Source organism: Tenrec ecaudatus, chromosome 14 (assembly GCF_050624435.1).
Source record: "Tenrec ecaudatus isolate mTenEca1 chromosome 14, mTenEca1.hap1, whole genome shotgun sequence".
In the NCBI taxonomy this organism is placed as follows: domain Eukaryota; kingdom Metazoa; phylum Chordata; class Mammalia; order Afrosoricida; family Tenrecidae; genus Tenrec; species Tenrec ecaudatus.
The window spans coordinates 70,075,803-70,099,156 of record NC_134543.1 but is presented as its reverse complement, the minus strand read 5'-3'; the positions used below and the strand labels follow the sequence as shown (position 1 = coordinate 70,099,156).

The window sequence follows — 23,354 nt, the reverse complement described above, 5'->3', positions numbered from 1 at the left end:
CATGCCAGAAAGACCTACCACATATAATTGTACCTAACCTACAACAAGATCTTATTTGAAAGGGTAGATTCTCTAATTATAGAATAGTGAGATGGGGAGAGGGATGAAAGAAATAAAAACCAACATTTTCATAAAGATCCCCTACTGTCTTCTATATTTTTAATGGGCTCAAACATAACAACAGTTGCGAAGAAGGCAGAGGACTGGGCAGTATTTTGTTTTGTTACACAAAGGCTCAATCAGAGTCAAAACTGCTTTGCAGCAAGGTAAAATACTGAAAGAATAAATGGAAGAATAATGTGTTGCATGACCACATTTTTTTGTTGTGGGTACTACACAGAAAATATTTATAGTGAACGTGTCCATACAGTGGCAAAATACTGCATTTTCCCACATATGGAGCATGTTGCACAATTTTAAAGTTAATTCACTTTTCAGTAAGTGAATTGAAGACAAGTTTGTGACTTGGGAATAAGCTGTGTAAGGAAAAAGTGAAACGTGGTTTGTATATATTACTCAGTTTTTAAATACTGTAGGGAAAGAAATAACATATATACCTTCAAGGAGTTTCCTGTGTGCAGTAGTTTCTTTAAAATCAATCCTGAAAAGAAAACATGATTTTAAACACTCATATTTTAGTATTATTTCTGAATGTCAGAGTTCTCGGTCAGACTTGCAAGCACTTTTAAACAAGTCCTTGGCAACCTCCAAATTATTCTTGGTGACCTTGATATCCCTGTGGCCATAGTCTTGAGACCAGAGGGCACATAAAAATAATCACCTTTTCATCACATGATTCACTACAATTAAGCATGCTTATTCTTTTGAAATGTAAAACCTAAGTCCAAAATTGCATTTAAAACAAAATCTATTATCTATCTCTTAAACTAAGAATTTAATTTTAAAATATGTTTTATCATTAATATAAATTTCACCAAAGAAAATTTTCATTAACTATAGGAACACCTGTAACTCTTAAATTGCCTAACAAAAATTTCTATTATATGAACTATTTTTCCATTTCAAAGGTTTAAAAACTTCTTTTAACATTGATTTTTCTTTTAAATTATGAACTATTTCAAACCTATAAAACACTAAGGATTACATTAACAAATATCCAGAGATCCATCATTTACCTTGAACAAATTTAAACACGTCTCCATGTTGTTCTAATTTTGAAATCTCATATATGTACATATTCGGTAATGTTTTAATTAACAGTATGTTATCATTGAAACTCTCTGTGAACATCCTGAATCATTTTCCTCCCTTTCTCCTTCCTTTCCCAGAGGAAACTAATATTCTGATTTCAGTAGTAATCACTCCCCAAACTGTATCATTGGTACTATTTACAAATGCATAAAATATTTAAATCATTTTGTATATTTAAAACCTTATATAAATATATCATACTGAATAAATCATTTTATAAGTTGCTTTTCGTATCTAATATTAGCTTCTGAAATTCTTATATACTGACATATGTATCTTTAATTAACCTATTTTAACTGCTGCACATAATTCTCTTATATCCATTACACCTATCACCTCTATTTTTAAAATGTTTTTATTAAAAGATAATTTTATAGGGAGCTCTTAGAGCTCTTATAACAATCCATACATCAATTGTATCAAGCATACTTGTACATATTTTGCCATCATTTTCTAAACATTTACTTCCTATTTGAGCCCTTGATATCAGCTCCTCTTTTTTCCCTCCCTCCTTCCCTCCTACCCTATGACCCCTTGATGAATTATAAATTATTACTATTTTCATATCTTACACCAACAGCTGTCTCCCTTCCCCCTAGGTTTCTGTTGTTTGTCCCCTGGGGGTGGGTGGGAAGGGTGGTTATGTGTCCATCGGTTGTGATATATATTGTGATCGGTTTCCCCTTCCCCTCAACTCACCTTCTGCCTACCCTTCTGGTATCGCTACTCCCATTCCACTTCCAGATTCCGTGTGTCATGAGCTCTTATCTCTTATCTGTACCTGTGCACATGCTCAGGTCTAGCCTGAAGTAAAAGGCAAGACTGGGGTCATGATAGTGGGGGGTGAGGAAGCCTCAAGGAACCAGAGGACTGTTGTGTGTTTCATTGGTGCTATACTGCACCCTGGTTGAGTCATTCTTGTGACCCTTCTGTAAGGGGAGTGTGACATTGTCAGTCTACATAAGGGTTTGGGTCTCTGCTCTGATCTTTCTTTTTCCCAATATGTTTTTATTTGTTTGTTTGTTTGTTTGTTTTGGATCTTCTATTGCCTGTTACATGATCCCATTGATACCTCATGATCATACCGGCTGGTGTGCTTCACTTCCATGTGGGCTTGTTGCTTCTCTGCTAGATGGTCAATTGTTTAACTTCAAGCCTTTTAGACTCCCAGGTGATATATCTTTTGATATCACCATCTGCTTTCTTCATCACATTTTTAAGCACCCTCTTGGTCATCAGTGATCGATCATGCTTGCACCTCATGCCAGGAGAGTGAGCATCAAAGCGTTCTTGAACTGAAGCAGGGCTTGAGGAGGCCCAAAGTCCATTCACCACCTCAGCTATCACCTCTATTTTACAGCATTTGATTTGTGTTCATATCTTTACAGGAATTGTGACTGAAAACTGTTATATTTTAACTATCAAGCCTACCATACATGAATACTGCATATAATCCCATTTATTTGGGTGTTTTCTTGGTCTCATTAATTTTATTGCAATACATAAATCTAATATTTAAAAAGACAAAAACAATCAGATACCTATAAATAGGAGACATCACTACCAACTCTGTAGGAATTCAAAAACTTATTATATGAGGATATGTGAACAGTTTTATGCCAATAAATTGAACACCAAGGATGAAACAGGCAAATTCTTAAAAAGATACTAATTGTATAATTGATTCAATAAGAAATAAAAAATTTGAATACGCCTCTAACAAGGAAACACATGAATTAATAATTATAAATTTTCTCACTTGTCAAATCTATCAAATGTTGGTTTGGGATTTTTTTTTTAATCCTTCACAAACTCAGTAAACAGAAGAGGGGACATTTCCCATCTCATTTATGAGGCTATTGCTTTCCTGACACCATGCACTTAAGGGACGAAGGCTCACCAACGCAGAGAAAGCTGAATGCCTTTGGATTAATGCCTTTGGGTTAACACAAGTGAAGTAGTACAGGAGTCCTGTTGACATAGTGGGTTAGGCATAGGGCTGCTAACCACATGGTCCTAAGTTCAAAACTACCGGCCTCTCCTGTAAAGTTAACAGTCCAAAGCTTACCTAGTGCCACCAGGACTATTTTGATCCACAGAGGTATTCATGTTGTGATGGTTTTAAATTTTACATTATCATTGCTAATATATTCAAAGTAAAGGAGGGGTAGTAGATAAAAGAAACTCAGTACGCCATTTTGACTGAAAATTAATCATTTATATATTTCATATTCCTAGTCAGTCTATTCTTGCATTATTGTGTTTACATTAAAGGATAAATATGCATTCGTTTCAAATTCTGAAAATTAAACCTAATGCTATCAAGTCAATTCCAACACAGCAATACTATAAAAGGATTTCTAAGAATTTGTAAATCTTAATGGGAGCAGAACTGCGTAGTTGCTACTGGATTTGAATATCAGACATTGTGGTTAGAAGTCCAAAGCTAACCCAACAGAGCCACCATTCCTACTTTTCATTTCAACAAATTGGTTAAGCACTCAGCTGCTATATGAGAGGTTGGCAGTTCAAACGTACCCTACACCCAGAGATTCTTCATGGAGGAAAAAAACTGGCAATCTGCTTCCATAAAGATTACAACCAAGAAAACGCTATGGATACGATTGTATTCTGCCACATACAGTCTCGATGAATGGGAATTAATACGATGACACCTAACAACAATAACAAACCAACCAAGAGGGCATTTTAATATATTACCATTGATTTCAAATGTGGACTATATATTTGAATGACTCACCAATACTATGAAACTGCCATCGCTGGTGAATTCTTTCTGGAAGAAGTTGTAAAATTTTCTAAAAACCGTTGAATAAAACAAAGAACAATCAAATAATGAGTTCACATTCTGTAAATATCACAGTGTTGCAAAAGCAATTACTAAGCCTAAGAATTTCCTTTGTATGACTCGTACAAACTAGTCTTTGAACTGCATCGGTATTACTGGCACGACTTCTGTAATGGCAGGACGCTGAGCTTTGAAAACCCTCAAAGAAACAACCAATAACCAAAAGACTTGGAGCAGGAAGTTAATGAAAATTATCTTTTTTAAAAAGTCATGTTTTATATATTTCCTGTTTGGAATAAATACCTAATCCTTAAATTTTTTATTCTTAGAAAAATTTTAAATAAGTTTTTGACACATAGTTCACATATCATACAATTTAATCATTCAATCATACTAAGCAGAGTTCTATAATCATCATCACCAATTCCAGAACATTTTCTCCTCATTTTCATTACTATTAGTGCTACATTTCGCCAAAACCTCCCCTACCAGTCCCCTAGATCAGGAGTCAGCAACTTTTGATATAGAAGAGTCAATCCTATCCCTCTAACAATTTAAAAATTATTCAAGGTTCAGAAATTTATTTATTTATTTCATTGGGGGCTCACAAAACTCTTATCAAAATCCATACACACATCATTGTCTGAAAGCATCTGTACATTTGTTGCCCTCATCATTCTCAAAACATTTGCTTTCTATTTGATCCCTTAGTATCAGCTCATTGTTTCCCTTTCCTCTCCACTCCCCACTACCATACGAACCCTTGATAATTTATAAATTATTATCCTTTTGTCATACCTTACATTGTCCAACATCTCCCAGAAATATATTTTATAAACAAATGAAATCACCATTATCTGAGTAATATCATTAAAAATATTTCAATTTTACTTCATAGCCACATCTGTCTGGCTCACATGCTGCAGTTTGCTGGCCTCTGCCCTAGGTGATTACTAATTTTGTTACTGTCTCTGTAGTTTTTCCTATCCTGCATTTCATATACAAAAAAACACACAAAACACAAACAGGAAGCGAACAATAAAATAACCAGCAACAATGTAAAAAACATCAATCAAAAAGAAAGCAGAAAATATCAAAAGCTGAGACTCTAAAAAGGACCAGAAGGGAGCTCAGGTGACAGGTATTATATATATAATCATATATTAGGGGCTCATATACCACCTATCACAATCCAGACATACACTGATTGTGTAAAGCACATTTGTACATTCATTGCCCTCATCATTCTCAAAACATGTGCTCTCCACTTAAGCCTCTGGCATCAGCTCATTTTTCCCCTCCCTCCCTGCTCACCCCTCCCTCATGAACCTTTCATAATTTATAAATTATTATTTTGTCATATCTTGCACTGTCCGACGTCTCCCTTCCCCCACTTTTCTTTTGTTCGTCCCCCAGGGAGGAGGTTATATGTAGATTCTTGTAATCAGTTCCCCCTTTCCAATCCACCCTCCCAGTATCACCACTCACACCACTGGTCCTGAAGGAATCATCTGTCCTGGATTCCCTGTGCTTCCAGTTTCTATCTGTACCAGTGTACATCCTCTGGTCTAGCACGATTTGTAAGGTAGAATTTGGATCATGGTAGTAGGGGGAGGGGGGAAGCATTTAGGAATTAGAGGAAAGTTGTATGTTTCATCGTTGCTACATCACACCCTGACTGGCTTGTCTCCTGCCCAAGACCCTTCTGTGAGGGGATGTTCAGTGGCCTACAAACGGGTGTTGGGTCTCCACTCTGCACTACCTACCTCATTCACAATGATATGATTTTTTGTTCTTTGATGCCTGATAACTGATCCCTTCGGCACCTAATGAGCACGCAGGCTGGTGTGCTTCTTCCATGAGGGCTTTGTTGCTTCTGAGCTAGATGGCCGTTTATTTACCTTCAAGCCTTTAAGACCCCAGATGTTATATCTTTTGATAGCCAGGCACCATCAGCTTTCTTCACCACATTTGTTTATTCACCTGCTTTGTCTTCAGTGATTGTGTCAGGAAGGTGAGCATCATAGAATTCCAGTTTAATATAAGAAAGTATTCTTGCATTGAGGGAGTACTTGAGTGGAGGCCCAATGTCCTCCTGTTACCTTAACAGATGCATATAGGTATATTTCTACATCCTTATAAATACATTTACATACACACATGCCTTTATTTAGAGTGCTATCTATGTCCTTTGCCTACTAGCTCTTTCCTCTATTTCCTTTAACTTTCCTCTTGTTCCACTTGTCCTCATGTTCAGCCTTCATTTGGGTTTCAGTAATTCCTCTTGGTTACATTACCCTTGGTCATACCCTACCAGGCCTCCTACACCCTCCAAACCACCGATTTGGGTCACTTGTTGTTCCCTTGTCCCTGGTTTGTTAACACCATACCTTTCCCCCCACCTCCCACTCTCTCAAGTCTCCCCGGAATTGTTGGTCCCATGGTTTTCTCCTTCAGATTATTCATCTAGCCTATCTTATTTAGACAGACCTTCAGAGATAATAACATGCACAAAAACAAGACAGAGGAAAACAAAGCAACCAAAACAATAACAAACCAATGACCAAAAAAACAAAACACACACACACACACAAAAAAAACACAACAAAAAAGAAAAGTCCGTAGTTAGTTCAAGGGCTGTTTGTTGGCCTTTATGAGTGTTTTCCAGTTGAGTGTGCTGGGCTACCAAGCCCTGGCCCCAAAGTCTATTTTTGGTATTCCCTGGGGACTTTGTTGCTCTGTTCCCCTTGCTGTTCTGTTGCACGCCCTTTGTGTTTTGCCTTGGTGTGCTGTGATCAGATTGGGAGGAATTCCCACACTGTGTCTCCAGTGTTGTCCCCTGTAGGGCTTTGGGTCAATGAGGGATGTTGTGTCTCATAGAGGGGCCGGCCATGTGGTTTTCTCTGTGGACTGGCTGCTCTGAGAGGAAATATCGTCCTCAAGGCTTGGTGGGCAAGAATGTGCTCCACTCTTCCTCTCCCTTCATTTGCTCTGTGTTCTCTGATCAGACATGTCCCTCTCCCGGAGCTGCAGGTTCAATGCTGTCCTCTGAAATACATTCTTCTGGGATGAGGGGTAGGTGTCCACATAGGTGGGATTGGGGCAGCCTCTGACAGGTATTATATTTTAACCTAACTATATGTGCCACAATTGTTATGAAATTAAATATATTTATATTATTAAATACTAATTATAAGACTATTTTGAAAGGCTCAATAGTCCTAGAATTTCTGGATTATGGATGTTTTGTATTTTTAGTATCAGTGATAAGAATTCATTTCTTTCAGATATTAATATTTGTGAAATTTCTCCTTTAGTCAAGTGGTTCTTTCCCACTTTGATAAGCCTAGGGAAAATATTGTGATTTCACAAAAATCTAATAAAGTATTTTATTCCGTGGTTAACTCACATGAACTCAGAAAAAGGTACGTAGATATATGGTAGACACAAGTATACAAGCAAAATTTTTAATTTCAAGAGCCTTGGAATTAAGCTTCATCTCTAAGTGGTGCAAACAAACAGCATGATTGGTTGCTAACCAAAAAGGTTTGACTCCGCCCAGAGGCATATACCTCAAAAGAAGGCCTATAAACCAAGTCTGAAAAATCAGTTATTGAAAACTCTATGAAGCACAGTTCTATTTTGACACACATTTTGGGTCACCATGTAATATCAACTGAAAGAAACTAGTAACTGGTTTAGTTAACATTTATCCAAAAAATAAAACTCACTGCTATTGAATAGATGTGCTGTTCAAATTATTGTTGAATTCTTCTCAGCAAAATTTTACCTACATAAGATATTAATGATACTCTTCAATATTGAATTTCTTCATTCTCTTGGGTAAGTTTTCTTAGAAATTGGTACAAATATAGATCTCCTCCAATCAGTTGGCCAGGTACTTGTTTTCCAAATTTCAGACATAGATGAATGTTTTCAGAGCTTTATCTGCTTATTGAGATACTTTAACTGGTAGCTCATCAATTCCTGGAGCCTTGTTCATAGCAAATGTTTTAAGTGTTGTCTGGACTTCTTTCAATATTGTCAGTTCCTGGTCATTTGCTACCTCGGTAATGGATGCACATCAACCATTTCTTTTTGGCACCATAACTGAGCGTTCCTTCCATCTTCTTTCAGTATTTAGCCTGAAGAAGCTCTCATTATTATAACTCAAAGCTAGAAACTTTTTATTCAGTTCTTTCAACTTGAGATATACTAAATGCATTCTTCCTTTTTGATTTTCAAACTGCAAAGTCACTGCACATCTCATTATAACACTTTGTCTTAGCTGCCCTTAGAAATTTTCAGTTAGGCTCTTTTACTACGTAGCTTAACTACTCTATAATCAAATTTCAGAGTCTCATCTGACATGCTGATGTTTTCTTTCTTTGTCTTTTTAATGACCTTTTGTTTTTTACATGTATGATGTTCTTGAGTCAGGTCTTCAGTTATTTGTGTTCAATGAGTCAAATCTATTTTTGTCAAAATTCAAGAGGATATACTCAAGGTTGTATTTTGGCTCTCTTGTATTTAATTACCTTGACTACGGCACTTGTATAATATTCAAAATTATTCTAGATCAACTGTTCCCTTACTGGTGAACTATGTTCTGAATACTCATCCAGTTACTGAATGGTGTTTGTCTGTATGTCTGTGTGCAGTGTTGTTACTGCTGGAAGAGTAGCAATTATTAATAATGGAATGCTTACTCATAAACTCAAGTACTGAAGTATACATTTTTATATAATGGTATCTAACTAAGCCGGTGCAATGCGTGAAGTATTAGGCTGCTAACTACAAAGGCAGAAGTTCATACAACCCTGTGGAAGAAAGATGAGAATGTCTACTTGGAAACTCAAAAACTCTACTCTGTCTTTAGTCTATGGCATACTATAGAATTAAGAAGAAATGGGAAGTTCTGTGTGGTAGTAATATAATCTGTTCTCAATTTGAGAGAATTAAGAGTGAAGGGGTAGAATTTAGCCTGTTAATCAGATCGTACCTTGATGGCCTCATTTGGAGGCACTAAGGAGATAAATAGCTCGCTGGAAGCAGGATTCACGCTCACTCCCTAAGAGGCATTGCAGCTGACAAGACACATGGAGCTACACTAGTGTCCTGAGCTGGGGAAGCCACATGGAGACCCCTGCCAGCGCTGAGATGCTTACAACGCCACTGGATTCACAAGACTTCCCACCCACTGGTCTGTGATCTTCCTGCATTCGGTGTCATTGCATGTCTTTTGTGAGTCTGCAGAGGAATTTAGATTGGTATTGGACATATGGACTTGATCTGGACTGTACTGGGATGTTTTCTCAATATTCAACAGCTCATATATAAAGTTCTTTCCTATACCTATGAGTGTCTATGAATCTGTTTCTCTAGTCCACCTGGACTAACACATTCTGCATGAAAAAGGCTAGTCTTACATGAGATATAGAAACTTTTTTTAATCCTTTCTCTTCCCCAATGTCTCCCACATCTAGCCAGCAATTGATATTTTTATTACTGTTGGGGTAAATAGACAGAATTACAGAAAAGTAGAAAAGTTTTTCAAAAGGAAGACTGAAACAGGAAACAGGCTGGAAGAGGGGTAACTGATGCTACCATAAAGACTGGAATCAATGAAATGAAGCAAAATGTGTAAGAACTGTTGAATGAAAAATGGGTCTGCTCTGTAAATCTTTGCCAAATCATAAAACTTCTTTTAAAATGGTTATTATACTTTAGAGTAAAACACATGTAAAATGAAAACAAATATCTCTTTATGTGGTCAGTGTAAAGTGAATGACAGAATATGTGCCTTTATCTACACAAAATAAAATAAACATAAATCCTATACCATACTATTAATATTACAGAATGATGCAAGTTACTTTACTTATAACTTAAGAAAAAGAATATTTTTCATCATAAGTTTTTAAAGGTTAACAACAGCTGTCTCCTATCTCCTAAAAGGAGCTATTCCTATCTCCATCATGAGTAAAAACATCAGCATACCAGTTAAATATTTTTTCAAAGAATGAAACTCTGCACCTAGCATCTTTTTCTAATTAAAATTTAGTGATTCATTAAAGTCATTCATTCTGTTCCAAAAGCAACAGATGATCAGTATATGTTACACATAGGAAATTATTATTTCTAAATAAAATGAATACCTTGAAGAACTTCTGTTAACTAATTAGTCATTTTGGTTTTCTGAACATAAAGTATGAATATTCAAAAGTATATCTCTTATCCAAAAAGTATAACCTTGCTATTTCTTTGGGTACTTTTATTCTGTTCTCACCTGTGTTCCAATTATTGATTTTTGTGAACAGTTCATGCAAACACTTGGGGAACTCAAATACAGTCAAATTCCTCAAGGTTAAAGACTAATGAAATTTAGCTGCAGATTAAGTTCCAACATTAGCTACTTCTATCTCTAATTCTTAAAAGTAACTTTCTAATTTTAGCTATGACTAAAACAATAGCTAAATGAGTCAACTTTTTAAATTTCTTCTAAACTAAATCTAAATATTCAACAAACAAAATAGTGAATTATCTTTAATTAGCAGAAGAGCAAACCTGATTTCCAATTCTTTCCTATGCCCTTAATGTCTAAAACTGGCTTTCTATATGTCTCTTAATTTTAGTGTGCCCTAAACAAGCAAAACCACAATGTATTTTAGTAAAGCACTGGTTTTTGCTCATCTACCTGTGCATTATGTAGTTTTGACTATTTTTAACAATAAAAATTTGCTCCATTTAGATAGAAAGTTAGCACTGGCAAACTTTAAATGTTTGCACTTTTAGATACATTTGCAATAAAAGGTAGTTAAAGCAGCAATTACCATATACACTCAAGTATAAGCCAACCCAAATATCAGTCAAAGCACCTAATTATACCACAAAAAGTATATTAAAAATGTGCTGAAAAACTTATATATGGTATAAAATCTTTACATGTAGCATTTCTACAAATATACCATCTCAGAAAAGAAAGTTTTAGCATTGAAAACCAACCTCTATTTGTGTAAATCTTCCATGAGATTCAAGTTTTTATTGTTTGAAAATTAACTACTCATGAAATATCACACTAATTGTGGTATCAAATACATCAAAACAGAATACTATACGTACTTTAAAATAATGCCATATACTTCAAAAACTATAGTGTTAAGTCAAGTATATTTAAGCCAATTATATTTCAATCTTAGAGAAGATAGCTTATTCAGTGTTATGTGCCTTATAATATCAACATATTTCTAATGTAAGTTGCAAGAATTATTTATGTAAATTGGGAGAGAAAAAAAAAGATCCACAGGTCCTTACCTCAAAAATAAAAAGTATAGCATCCAATTCCTCCCTTTGAGACTTGTGACCTAAAACATTTTTAAGGAAAATAATTTAAACATTATATTGTGTTCTAATAGTTAATAATCATTTAATAAGTTTTAAATATTTCAAACACTAAGACTTTTTAGCAATCTGTTCATTATGTAGCAATATCACAGAATCTTTTAAAAATTTTTAATTCTATATATTTGTTTTAAAAGAAATCATGGTTTAATCAAGGGAGTAAAGATGATCATACAACTTGAAGAATGTAATCAATGTCATTAAATTATGCTTATTACATTGCCGAAATAGTATATATTTTGCTTTGTATACTTTCAACAACAAAATAAAAACCATTTAAGGGGGTAAAATAAATCATTAACTATTTCAAAAATCTTTAAACATAAAAAAAAAACACCCAAAAAACTTTAAACATATTCTTACTATGAAAACTACTAAGACCTGGCGCATGCTTCCACCAGGGAAGAAGAGCGGAACTAAAAGGAAGCAGGTAAGTCTAACCAGGAAAAAGCAATTCATCTAAGCTCCTCAAAGTGCAATGCAACTCGACTTAATGGTAATAGTATAAGGGGAGTCTAAAATTGGACGGACAAAACGAAGTAAATACTAAAATTCTAACGTCCAAAAGCCTCTTTTTAAAGTTAATACTGTGACAATTAATTCAAAATGTCTTACCTTTCTGTTTAAGACTAGCTTCAATTGTTACAAAATTTTCGAAGAATACATAATATATATGTGAAAAATGCTGGTCAAAAAACTGTTTAAGATCGATAGACTCTGCATTCTCTGAAAAGTAAAAGAAAAACGTTTCCAGTAATTATTATGTTAAAGTATATTTAGCAAACATTCAGTGACAAGTTTCTTTCCAGGAAAAAAAAAATTCCAAAAATTCTATCCTCCTAAAATATATAAACTACTTGAAACATGTATTTATACATCTATATTTCCATTGATCACAACTTTCATCTTTATAGATTTTAGTATAAAAGCAGTACAAGTCCAGTTATCATAATCTTTGTTTCCTAAAACAATGTTTCAGAAAGACTCTAATACTAACCATTTAAAAATATTTTTTGCTTTTCATTCACAACCATACCTTTCCTAACTTCTCTCCAAAACGATTTAAAATCAATTACAGTAATAATATATGAACAATAAACAAAGACACAAATAAACCAAATTTAAAGGTAAATACCAAGTAATTTCTCAGAATGATCTAAGGTTCAATGAAAGATTTCAAAATAAAGTAAAAATAGTAACAAAACATATCAGTATTTTTGGTCAATAGAGTGCCCACATAAGTGGACATAGATACGATGGGTAGAAATTATAAAATTATGTTTTAAAAAATTCTGGCATAGCTCACCCACGCATACACCATGTATGACATTTCTAAAAGTTAATTTCACCCTCACTCACCTATATGCTACTTTTTACTAAAGGTACAATCTATGGTCAGGAAGTCATGGATCAAGTTTGACAGTACCCCAGTCAGCAGAAAATAAACAACTGAAACTGCATTTGCTCGGGGGAAGTTAGTGGCCTTGTAGCCAATTAGTGCCAGACCCCCAGGGCCAGACCCCCTGATAGGGTTGTTTCAGAAGCTGAAAAGGTGACTGACTTTGTTCTGCAGTGGAAAAGGAAGGGACCTTGCCCACAGAGGGGCTGCTTCAGAAACTTGAGGGTAGGCTGGCAAGGGGCTTGCTGCTGGTGACCAAATGTTCATTTCAACTGGCACCAAGACAAAGGCTTACATTAAATCCACTGGACAAGGAAAAAGAATCTGTGAAGTCAGCAACATATAATACATATATATATATATATATATATATATATATGGAGAGATAAATTAGCATAGGGCACTTATGAAAATAACAGTTACACAATGAAGCACATTGTTTGCATAAAAAAAGTATAGTTCTTCAAACTCTTTCAAATATTTTCTCATCTCACCAATACTTACCATAATCCCTTAGTGCTTCTAAGACTTCCTCCTCTGCCAACTTCCCCAGTACCCCTCTTTTGCTCTGCCCTCCCAGGAGACATGCACAGGTGCTCTTCCCTCTCTACACTTAGGTTCTTTCCATTTCTCATTTGGACAAAAAGCAATGTCTTTTCTTTTTTTCTGAGTGCATCTTTTAAAAAAAATTAAATCAATTTATTGGGAGCTTGTACAACTCTTATCACAATCCACACATACATGCATTGTGTAAAGCACATTTGTACATTCGTTGTCCTCAACATTCTCAAAACTTTTGCTCTCCACCCAAGCCCCTGGCATCGGGTCCTCATTTTTCCCCCCTCTCCCCACTCCCCGCTCCGTCATGAACCTTGACAATTTATAAATTATTATTTTGAACAATATTTTTTATTCATTGCATTTAAATGTTTTTATAAGATAACTGAGTGTTTAAATAAAACTAATAGCAATGCCCTGTAAGTCTTGTATGTACAACTAACATGCGGGAGAAAAGCCTCAAGGTCAGGACATAAATGGAAGAATACAATTGTAAGGATCTTAGATTGTACTACACAAGAAGCAATTTAACTTTACTTTAAAGTGTACTGCATTAAGTAAAAGATGTATCCTATAATTTCTAAGACAGCTACTAAAAAACAAAAAAGTAAAGCTAATAAAAAGTTAGTGGAAGAATTCCATTCTTTTAATTCCAATTTTTTTCACAAAATATTTGAAAACCCTGTGTACGTGTACGTATAAATACACACATGTCCAATCAACTACCATTATGAGAGTAGTGTCGCTCTCCCTCAGAGCTGCCGGTGGTTTCAAACTGCTGACCGTAAGGATTGCAGGCCAGTGCATAACCACTATACCACCAGGGTTCCTTATAGATACATATACTTCCTGTACTTTCTTAATAAAATTGCTAGAAAACTTTGCCTGCTTTTCCTTCCATTGCTAATAGGATACTCCTTTTGATACTATGGAATTTGATTCAATTAGAATTTGTTCTATTACAAGGTGTAGAGGAGTAATCTATATGTATTTTTACAAAAGTAAACATCCTTTCTTCTTGATCTTTAGCTGAACAGTCATTTAATAAACTGGCCACTGGGATTGTTTCTGTAACTCTGTGGACTATTTAAATGGAGTAGCAGTGATATTATTAAAGCTGAGATATCAACTATGAATATATAAATATAAAGAGTCCTTTATCTATTTAAATCCCTTAAGATGACAGCGAGGAGAGAAAATGACAAGCTATAGATCTAAGTCCTTAATAAATGTAATGGAGTGACTAGATGGTTGAGAGATAACAGTAGAAAGAAGGAACTGATTACAAGGATCCACATGTGACCTCCTCCCTGGGAGATGTACTGCAGAGAAGGGGGGAAGGGAGACTCAGGATAGGGCAAGATATGACAAAATAACGATGTATAAATTACCAAGGGCATATGAGGGAGGGGGGAATGGGGAGGGAGGGGGGGAAAAAAAGAGGACCTGATGCAAGGGGCTTAAGTGGAGAGCAAATGCCTTGAGAATGATTGGGGCAGGGAATGTATGGATGTGCTTTATACAATTGATGTATGTATATGTATGGATTGTGATAAGAGTTGTATGAGCCCCTAATAAAATGTTTAAAAAAAACAGTAGAAAGAAGGTGTGAAAGCAATACATGAACCCCAAAGTGATAAGAGTTTTCAGAAATTGCGAAGACATAATAGCAGTGATAGTAAAATAAAAGGAAGCTGACTTCTCTGGGCAACGATTAATATATCACTCATTTGAGCAGGGATATAAAAGGACAGATTTCAAAAATGGGCATGAGTAATGCATGCATATCACCTTTTACTTTGATGCAAAACAATGTGCTAAATATTGCTTTAATCGTTTTATTAGGGGCTCATATAACTCTTATCACAATCCATACAAACATCAATTGTGTAAAAGCACATTTGTACATTCGTTGCCATCATTCTCAAAACATTTTCCCTCCACCCAAGTCCCTGGCATCAGCTCATTTTTCCCTCCTTCCCCACGTCCCCCTCCCTCATGAACCCTTGATAGTTTACAAATTATTATTTTGTCATATCTTGCACTGTCCGACATTTCCCTTCACCCACTTTTCTGTTGTCCATCCCCCAGGGAGGAGGTTGAATGTAGATCCTTGTAATCAGTTCCCCTTTTCCAACCCACCCTCCCAGTATGGCCACTCACACCACTGTTCCTGAAGGGATCATCTGCCCTGGATTCCCTGTGTTTCCAGTTCCTATCTGTACCAGTGTACATCTTCTGGTCTAGCCAGATTTGTAAGGTATAGTGGGGGAGGGGGGGGGAAGGAAGCAATTAGGAACTAGAGGAAAGTTGTATGTTTCATGGTTGCTACATCGCACCCTTCTGGCTCGTGTTCTCTCTGAGACCCCTCTGCCAGGGGATCACCAGTGGCCTACAAATGGGCTTTGGGTCTCCACTCCACACTCCCCACCTCATTCAAAATGATATTCTTTGTTCTGATGATGCCTGATACTTGATCCCTTCGACACCTAGTGATTGCACATGCTGGTGTGCTTCTTCTATGTGGGCTTTGTTACTTCTGAGCTAGATGGCTGCTTGTTTACCTTCAAGCCTTTAAGACCCCAGATGCTGTATCTTTTGAAAGCCAGGCACCATCAGCTTTCTTTGCCACATTTGCTTATACACCCATTTGTCCTCAGCAATCGTATCAGGGAGGTGAGCACACAATGATATGATTTTTTGTTCTTTGATGCCTGATACGTGATCCCTTCAGCACCTCATGATCACGCAGGCTGGTGTGCTTCTTCCATGAGGGCTTTGTTGCTTCTGAGGTAGATGGCCGCTTGTTGACCTTCAAGCCTTTTAAGACCCCAGACGTTATATCTTGATAGCTGGGCACCATTAGCTTTCTTTACCACATTTGCTTATTCATGTGCTTTGTCTTCAGCGATTATGTTGGGAAGGTGAGCATCATAGAATGCAAGTTTAATAGAAGAACTTGCATTGAGGGAGTACTTGAGTGGAGGTCAATGTCCTTCTGCTACCTAACACTAAACCTATAAATAGATTTCCACATCCTCATATATATTTACATATGTACCTGCCTTTATTTAGAACTCTATAAATGCCCTTTGCCTTCTAGCTCTTTCCTCTATTTCCTTTGACTTTCCTCTTGTCCCACTTTAATGCTTAGTCTTCATTTGGGTTTCAGTAATTCCTCTTGGTTAAATTACCCTTGATCATGCCCTACCAGGCCTCCTACACCCTCCTCACCACTGATTTGAATCACTTGTTGTTCCCTTATCCCTGGGTATGTTACTACCACTACCTTTCCCCCTCCCCCTCCCCCCCCCATGTCCCTCCGGTCCCACTGTTTTCTCCTCCAGATTGTTCATCTAGTCTATTTTATTTAGATGACCTGCAGAGATAATAACATGCACACAAATAAGACAGAGCAAAACCAAGCAACAATACACAACAAAACAACAACAACAAACCAATGATAAAAAACAAAACACAACAAGAAAGAAATGCTTGTAGTTAGTTCAAGGACTGTTTGTTGGCCTTTAGGAGTGTTTTCCAGTCCAGTCTATTGGGGCACCAAGCCCTGGCCCCAAAGTCCACCTTTGGTCTTCCCTGGGGACCTTGCTGCTCCATTCCCTTGCTGTTTTGTTGCACCTCCGTAGTGTTTGGCCTCAGTATGGCAGGATGAGATCTGGTGCAATTCCCACACTGTAGCTCCAGTCTTGTCCCCTGTAAGGTAATGGGTCAGTGAGGGACATCGCGTCTCATATCGGGGCCGGCCATGTAGTCTCTGTGGACTGGCTGCTCTGAGCGGGAACATCGTCCTCAAGGCCTGGTAGGCCAGGATGTGCTCCACTCTCATCTCGTCCACCTTCATCTGCTCTCGTGTGCTCCAATCAGATATGCCCCTATCCCAGAGCTGCAGATTCAGTGCCGTCCTCTGAAATAAATTCTTCTGAGAGAAGGGGCCGTAGTTGAGATTGGGGCTGGCCCCTCAGATCCTTTGTGCCATATATTTATGTAAACAGAAGTATACACTTGGCAACAGTAGCATCTATGAATTCATTTTATACTAAACAACCAAGTGAGCATTATCAATATAGCACCACTATTCCAATAGGATTGGAGCTTTATGCTTTATTCTATAGACAATGGGAGCAATGAAAAGCTACACAGTCACAGGAGTGACAGGCTCAGTGTGTTGTTTCATTATAACCTCCACAACAAAGGCTATACAGAACCCAGGGATAAAATTCACAATTAAAGGGTTTATTAAGGAAGTTAAAATCTTGTAATGCCAGTGAGGACTGCTCAGGATGGCTGTGAATCAGGACAAGGTAGCATGTGCTTTCAGATCACTAATACATACCCAAAGGGGCATGCCACTCCACTGTAAAGTAACAAACCAAACAATCTCAGCACAAGCTCTATGGGTTAGCAAACCCTCTTCCCTGAATTAAGTGGCCAGAGTCACCCCACTCTAGTAAGCTTCAGTCTGAAGGCACTCAGCTCCCTGTCTGTGGGTCAGCAAGTGCAGCTGGTCCAATTAAGTACTCAGAGCACCCCACCCCATTCTACAAGCCAGCCTCCTGCACAAAAGCACCAAACTTGACTTGCTCCTTGGGATAGAAAATCTACCACTCCATTCCATGCTCTGGCTCCTGGTTCTGCTGCTGCTCTTCTGATGTTGCAACTGTCTTTTGGATCCAGGATTTCCAGTCCAGAGGTAGAGTTCCACTCCTGGCTATTACTTACTGGAAATGAGATGCCTCTTCCTGCTTCTCAGAGGGCTCATTTTATACACAGCAGGATGTCGTTCCAAGGAATCCTGTTCACAATTACTCACAGGCAAATCCTATCAGTATCTTTCTCCACCTTCTTATCAGGCCCATGCAGGAAAAGTTCATTTGGTGGGAGTTAGACTCTGGCTAAAAGAGCCACATTAAATAACTCACTGCCCATGAACTCAGTAGAGTGCTTTAGAAAGACTGTGACAGTACCAGATAAGACAAATCAGAAAGGAAAACACACACTCGTAAAAAGATTAACCAAACTAAGCAGGTACAAAAGTTCAGGGGAGAAACTGTAAACACATTAACTAAGAAAACAGTAGTCAGAACAGGAAAGGAACTGATTTAAATATTATCATCAGGCCAGAAAAGAGTAGGATTGGGCTAGTGATGAGATGTGAAGATAATCTACAAGTGAAATTCAAGTGTCCCAACAGAGATGTGTCGTTTTCCAGCACACTGTCAAAAATAAAAGCTTCACATTTTACTAAGCAGGAGTCGCCATTTACAGAAACAGGAAAAACACGAGCATTTTAGGTTGTATACACATTTACTATTAGAAAGTCAAATCTAACAAGCAAACTGCAGTGTAGTGAATTGCTTGATATAGCCACAGTCTCTAACTCCCTCCAAATCATGGGGCAGGAAAAACAACACCTCACTGCCATGGAGTTGATTCTGACTCACAGAGAACTGCCCCTGCAGGTTTCCGGGCTACAAATCTTTATGGGAGCAGAACGTCTCATCCTTCTCCCTGAGAGCAGCTGATGAGTCTGAGCTGTTCCCTTGTGGTTACCAGCACACATAACCTACTCTACCACACAAATGGAGGTATTGGTAGCCCATCAAGGCGGTAGGCTAGCTTGTTATAAGGTAAATAAGCACACGGCACTCTTGTGGGGTGGAATCATGCAAATAAAATATATGAAATTCTAATGAGATTGGTTAGTTTTGCCCTCTGTGTTTAAAGTAAGCAATTCTCAAGGGCAAGAATGGGTGACCTGACTACCATTCTGAAAGAAGAGGCAGGAGGAGAGCAAGTCCTTTGGCGCCAACATCTCTGCACTGAACTTGCTCACTCCAGGAGGCAGGGCTGCGGCGTTAGAGAAGTGGTAGCAGCACCTAGAACAGACAGGCTTGCCGGCCTACAGGCCAGTGCTTCTCAACCTGTGGGTCGCAAGCCCTGTGGGGGTCGGACAATCCTTTCACAGGGGGCACCAAAGACCATCAGAAAACACAAAATATTTCACAATATATAATTACATATACTGTTTTGTGATGACCGTATTTACTCGAGTATAAGCCAACCAAAATTTCAGCTGAGGCACCTAATTATACCACAAAAACTGCATTAAAATGTGCTGGGAAAATTTAGCTCATACTCAAGTATATATGGTAATCACTATGCTTTAATTATGTTCAATTTGTAACAATGAAAATAGATCCTGCATATCAGATATTTATATTACGATTCATAACAGTAGCAAAATTACAGTTATGAAGCAGCACCGAAAAGAATTTTACGGTTGGGGATCACAACATGAGGAACTCTATTAAAGGGCTGCAGCATGAGGAAGGTTGAGAACCACTGCTACAGACAGAGAAAGCTGTGTTTGGGCAGGAGGTTTGCTTGTGGAATATGGTGGCTCCTAGGCATTTGTCTGGGGAGTAAGGTTTGCTGACTGATAGAGCTAGAGCTAAGCACCTTCGGGTAGAGTGGAGTATCTTTTGGGCATTTACACACAGAGCTGAAAAGGGCTTTTTAACAAAATCTGAGCAGGATAGAAACCAAGAGGCCGCGTGGCTGAGGCCAAGGACTAAAGAAAGGTATGTCTTCTGACACAGCTTAAACGAGGCAGTTCTGACCAGAGAATGGCAGTCGGAGCATTTCTGATCCTAAATTGTAACCTGTTAACTGCCCCAATAAATCCCACAATTGTGATTATTTCCTGAGAGGTCTGTGTGATCAGTGAAATGGATTATGGAATCTACCAGAGAAGTCGAGTGCTGTGGAAGGGTGAGCCAGCATCAGAATTTAAGGCATCAGAATTTAAGACGGTTGAAGGATTCAGCTTTGAGTTGATAAGTGATCCTCCTTCCCCTTGTAAGTCACAGGAAGTCAGACGCTGCCCCTATGCCATTCTTGCATATATTAAAAAACTACTTTTCTATTTGCTCAAAGGTTCCACTATCTTTTAATTCCATTTTCCTACAAAATCTTATAATATAGATTCTCTTATAGAGACATTAGGCAAAATACACACTGAGTGATTCAGTTAATTTTTTTTTTTAAGTTTTGGCCAAAACAAACAAATCAACCAGTATGTTTCTTTTCTAAGACACCGAAAACTTGCAGCCCTACTTGCTTCTCTGGTCATTTTCCGGGTCAGGGAATTTAAGAACCAAATTCTATGGCTGTGATCAGCTCATCTCTGTAATCTGGTAATGCTTCTTTCCTTCAAGTAGTGGCTATCAGTTGCTACAAAAGAGCACTGTAAAGTATTAAAAAGCAAAGATGTTACTTTAAAGAATTAGGTGTGCCTGACTCCAGCCATGGTATTTTCAATCATCTCATATCCATGCAAAAACTGAAGAATAATTGATACTTTTGAATTATGGTGTTGGTAAAAAATACTAAATACACCATGAACTGGCAAATTAACAAGTAAAATCCAAACAGAATACTCCTTAGCTGCAAAGAGGATGAGACTGCCTCGCATACTTTGAACATGTTATCAAGAGGGATCAGTCCCTGAAGAAGGACATCATGGTTGGTAAAATAAAGTCAGCAAAAATAAAGAAGACCCTTGACAAGATAGAGTGACATAGCTGCAACAATGGGTTCAAATATAGCAACAATTGTAAGGATGGCAGAAGACCAGGCTCGTTTGAGATGAAACCGACTGAAAGCACCAAACAGCAAGCATGCAATTATTGCTTGTTATACCACTAATGATTCCATGCCATGCCTTATTCACTTCTGTAAGCCACGTGAAATCCTTTCGATGTCATAAAAACCTGAATAAGAAAGTTCATTCAAAGATGACTTATACTATTTGAAAGAGTTTTTATCTATTAAGCAGATTAATCAATAACATATTAATAATCTGTACAATGAATCACTTCATAAGTATACAAAGAAATTAGTTCAATTAGGTCTAATTAATTTTGCAAATCAGTAACTCTTTGGCATAGAAGGGTCTAATGTCAAGTATGTAGGATTACTTTTTAACATTACACACCAAGCTCTTAAAAATATATTCAAGTACCAAGTTAGCTTTATTTTATGTAAAAGATCATTTTATTGGGGGCTCTTATAACAATCCATACATCAGTTGTATCAAGCATATTTGTACTTACGTTGCCATTATTATTTTCTAGACATTTACTCTCTATTGAGCCCTTGGTATAAGCTCCTCTTTTTTCCCTCCTACCCCAAGTTAGCTTATTTATATAGGCAGCTTTTATAGTCCACCATGAGTTCTATACTTTCAGCCTAATCGGTTCCAAATCAATATGTACTACTCTGTTTACATAATTTATTCAACTAATATACAAGTATTTAAGTCCTTATATGTGGCTATCTGTATACTGGACACAAATATTTTTATTATTTTATTATTTTCTGACTTGAAATAGTTTAATTTAATTTTGTGAAAATGAATATCTATAAATCAGGTTTTTAAAATCAGATTTTTTCACTAGTTGATTTAAGAAGCAAATTCCTTCACCAATGCTGACGGTGCACGGCTATCAAAAGATATAGCAGCTAGAGTCTTAAAGGCTTGAAGATAAACAAGCGGCCATCTATCTGAGAAGCATCAAAGCCCACATGGAAGAAGCACACCAGTCTGTCTGACCAAGAAGTGTAGGGAAAAAAAAGAAAATGATTAGGGCAAAGAATGTACAGATGTGCTTTATACAATTGATGTATGTATATGTTTGGATTGTGGTAAGAGTTGTATGAGCCCCTAATAAAATGTTTTTTAAAAAGTATAGAAGGGGCCAGTTATTATACATCAAAGAACTAAAAATCATATCAATGGGTGCCCACTTCCCTGATACGACCAATGAAGACAAACATGTGCATAAGCAAAGGTGCTAAAGAAAGCTGATGGTGCCCGGCTATCAAAAGATATAGCGTCTGGGGTCTTAATGGCTGGAAGATAAATAAGTGGCTATCTAGTTCAGAATCAACAAAGCCCACATGGAAGAAACACACCAGTCTATGTGACCACAAGCTTTCAAAGGGATCAGGTATAAAGCATCAAGGATCAAAAAATCATATCATTGTAAATGTGGGTGAGTGCAGAGTGGAGACTCAAAGCCCATTGGTAGCCAATCGGACAGCCCCTTACTGAAGGGTTGTGGGGAGGAGATGAGCCAGTCAGGGTGCAGGGTAGCAATGATGAAACATAGAACTTTCCTCTAGTTCCTAAATGTTTTCCCCCGCCCGCCACTCTCATGATCCCATTTCTACCTTACAAATCTGGCTAGACCAGAGGATATACATAGGTACAGATAACAACTGGAAACATAGGGAATCCAGGACAGATGACTCCTTCAGGACCAGTGGTGAGAGTGGCGATGCCTGGAGGGTAGAGAGAATGTGGGGTAGAAAGGGCGAACTGATTACAAGAATCTATGTTTAGCCTCCTCCCTGGAGGAGGGACACCAGAGAAGAAGGTGGGGGGGGGGGGGTTGATGTCAGACAGTGTAACATATGAAAAAATAATAATTTATGAATGATGAAGAATCATGAGGTAGGGGGGAGTGGGGAGGGGGAAAATGAGCAGCAGATATTCAGGACTCAAGTAGAAGGCGAATGTTTTGAGAAGGATGATGGCAACAAATGTACATATGTTCTTGACACAATGGATGGATGGATGGATGGATTGTGATAAAAATTGTACAAGCCCCCAATAAAATGATAAAAATAAATTTTGAAAAAAGCAGCAAATTCCTTCTCCAAATATAAAAAAGAAAAAACCGGAATCAAGTTACTTTATATGAAGCCAATTTCCAATTAAAAGACTATGCTCATGATTAGCACCATTATTTATTAAGGGTTGTCAGTATTTATACTGTCCTTTAAGTGAAAACTGTCTAAGTTTAATTAAAATAACAGTGCCACAGTCAGGCAGGGAAGATGAAAGTATATGCAAAGTTAATCCGTACAGAAATGTGATCAGCAATTAAT

General features: G+C 37.3%; 1 protein-coding gene across 3 annotated transcripts in view; it reads right to left on the bottom strand.

Moving 5' to 3' along the window:
• The window catches only part of RALGAPA1 (Ral GTPase activating protein catalytic subunit alpha 1), a 193,055-nt gene that overhangs the window by 155,533 nt on the left and 14,168 nt on the right, over positions 1-23,354 (bottom strand). For all 3 annotated transcript variants that reach the window (XM_075531079.1, XM_075531077.1, XM_075531078.1), the window contains exons 2-5: positions 12,038-12,148; positions 11,336-11,385; positions 3,974-4,031; positions 558-601 (exon numbers count right to left, since the gene is read on the bottom strand). In XM_075531079.1, the coding sequence (XP_075387194.1) occupies positions 558-601; positions 3,974-4,031; positions 11,336-11,385; positions 12,038-12,148 (263 nt within the window). The remainder of the gene's footprint in view (positions 1-557; positions 602-3,973; positions 4,032-11,335; positions 11,386-12,037; positions 12,149-23,354) is intronic.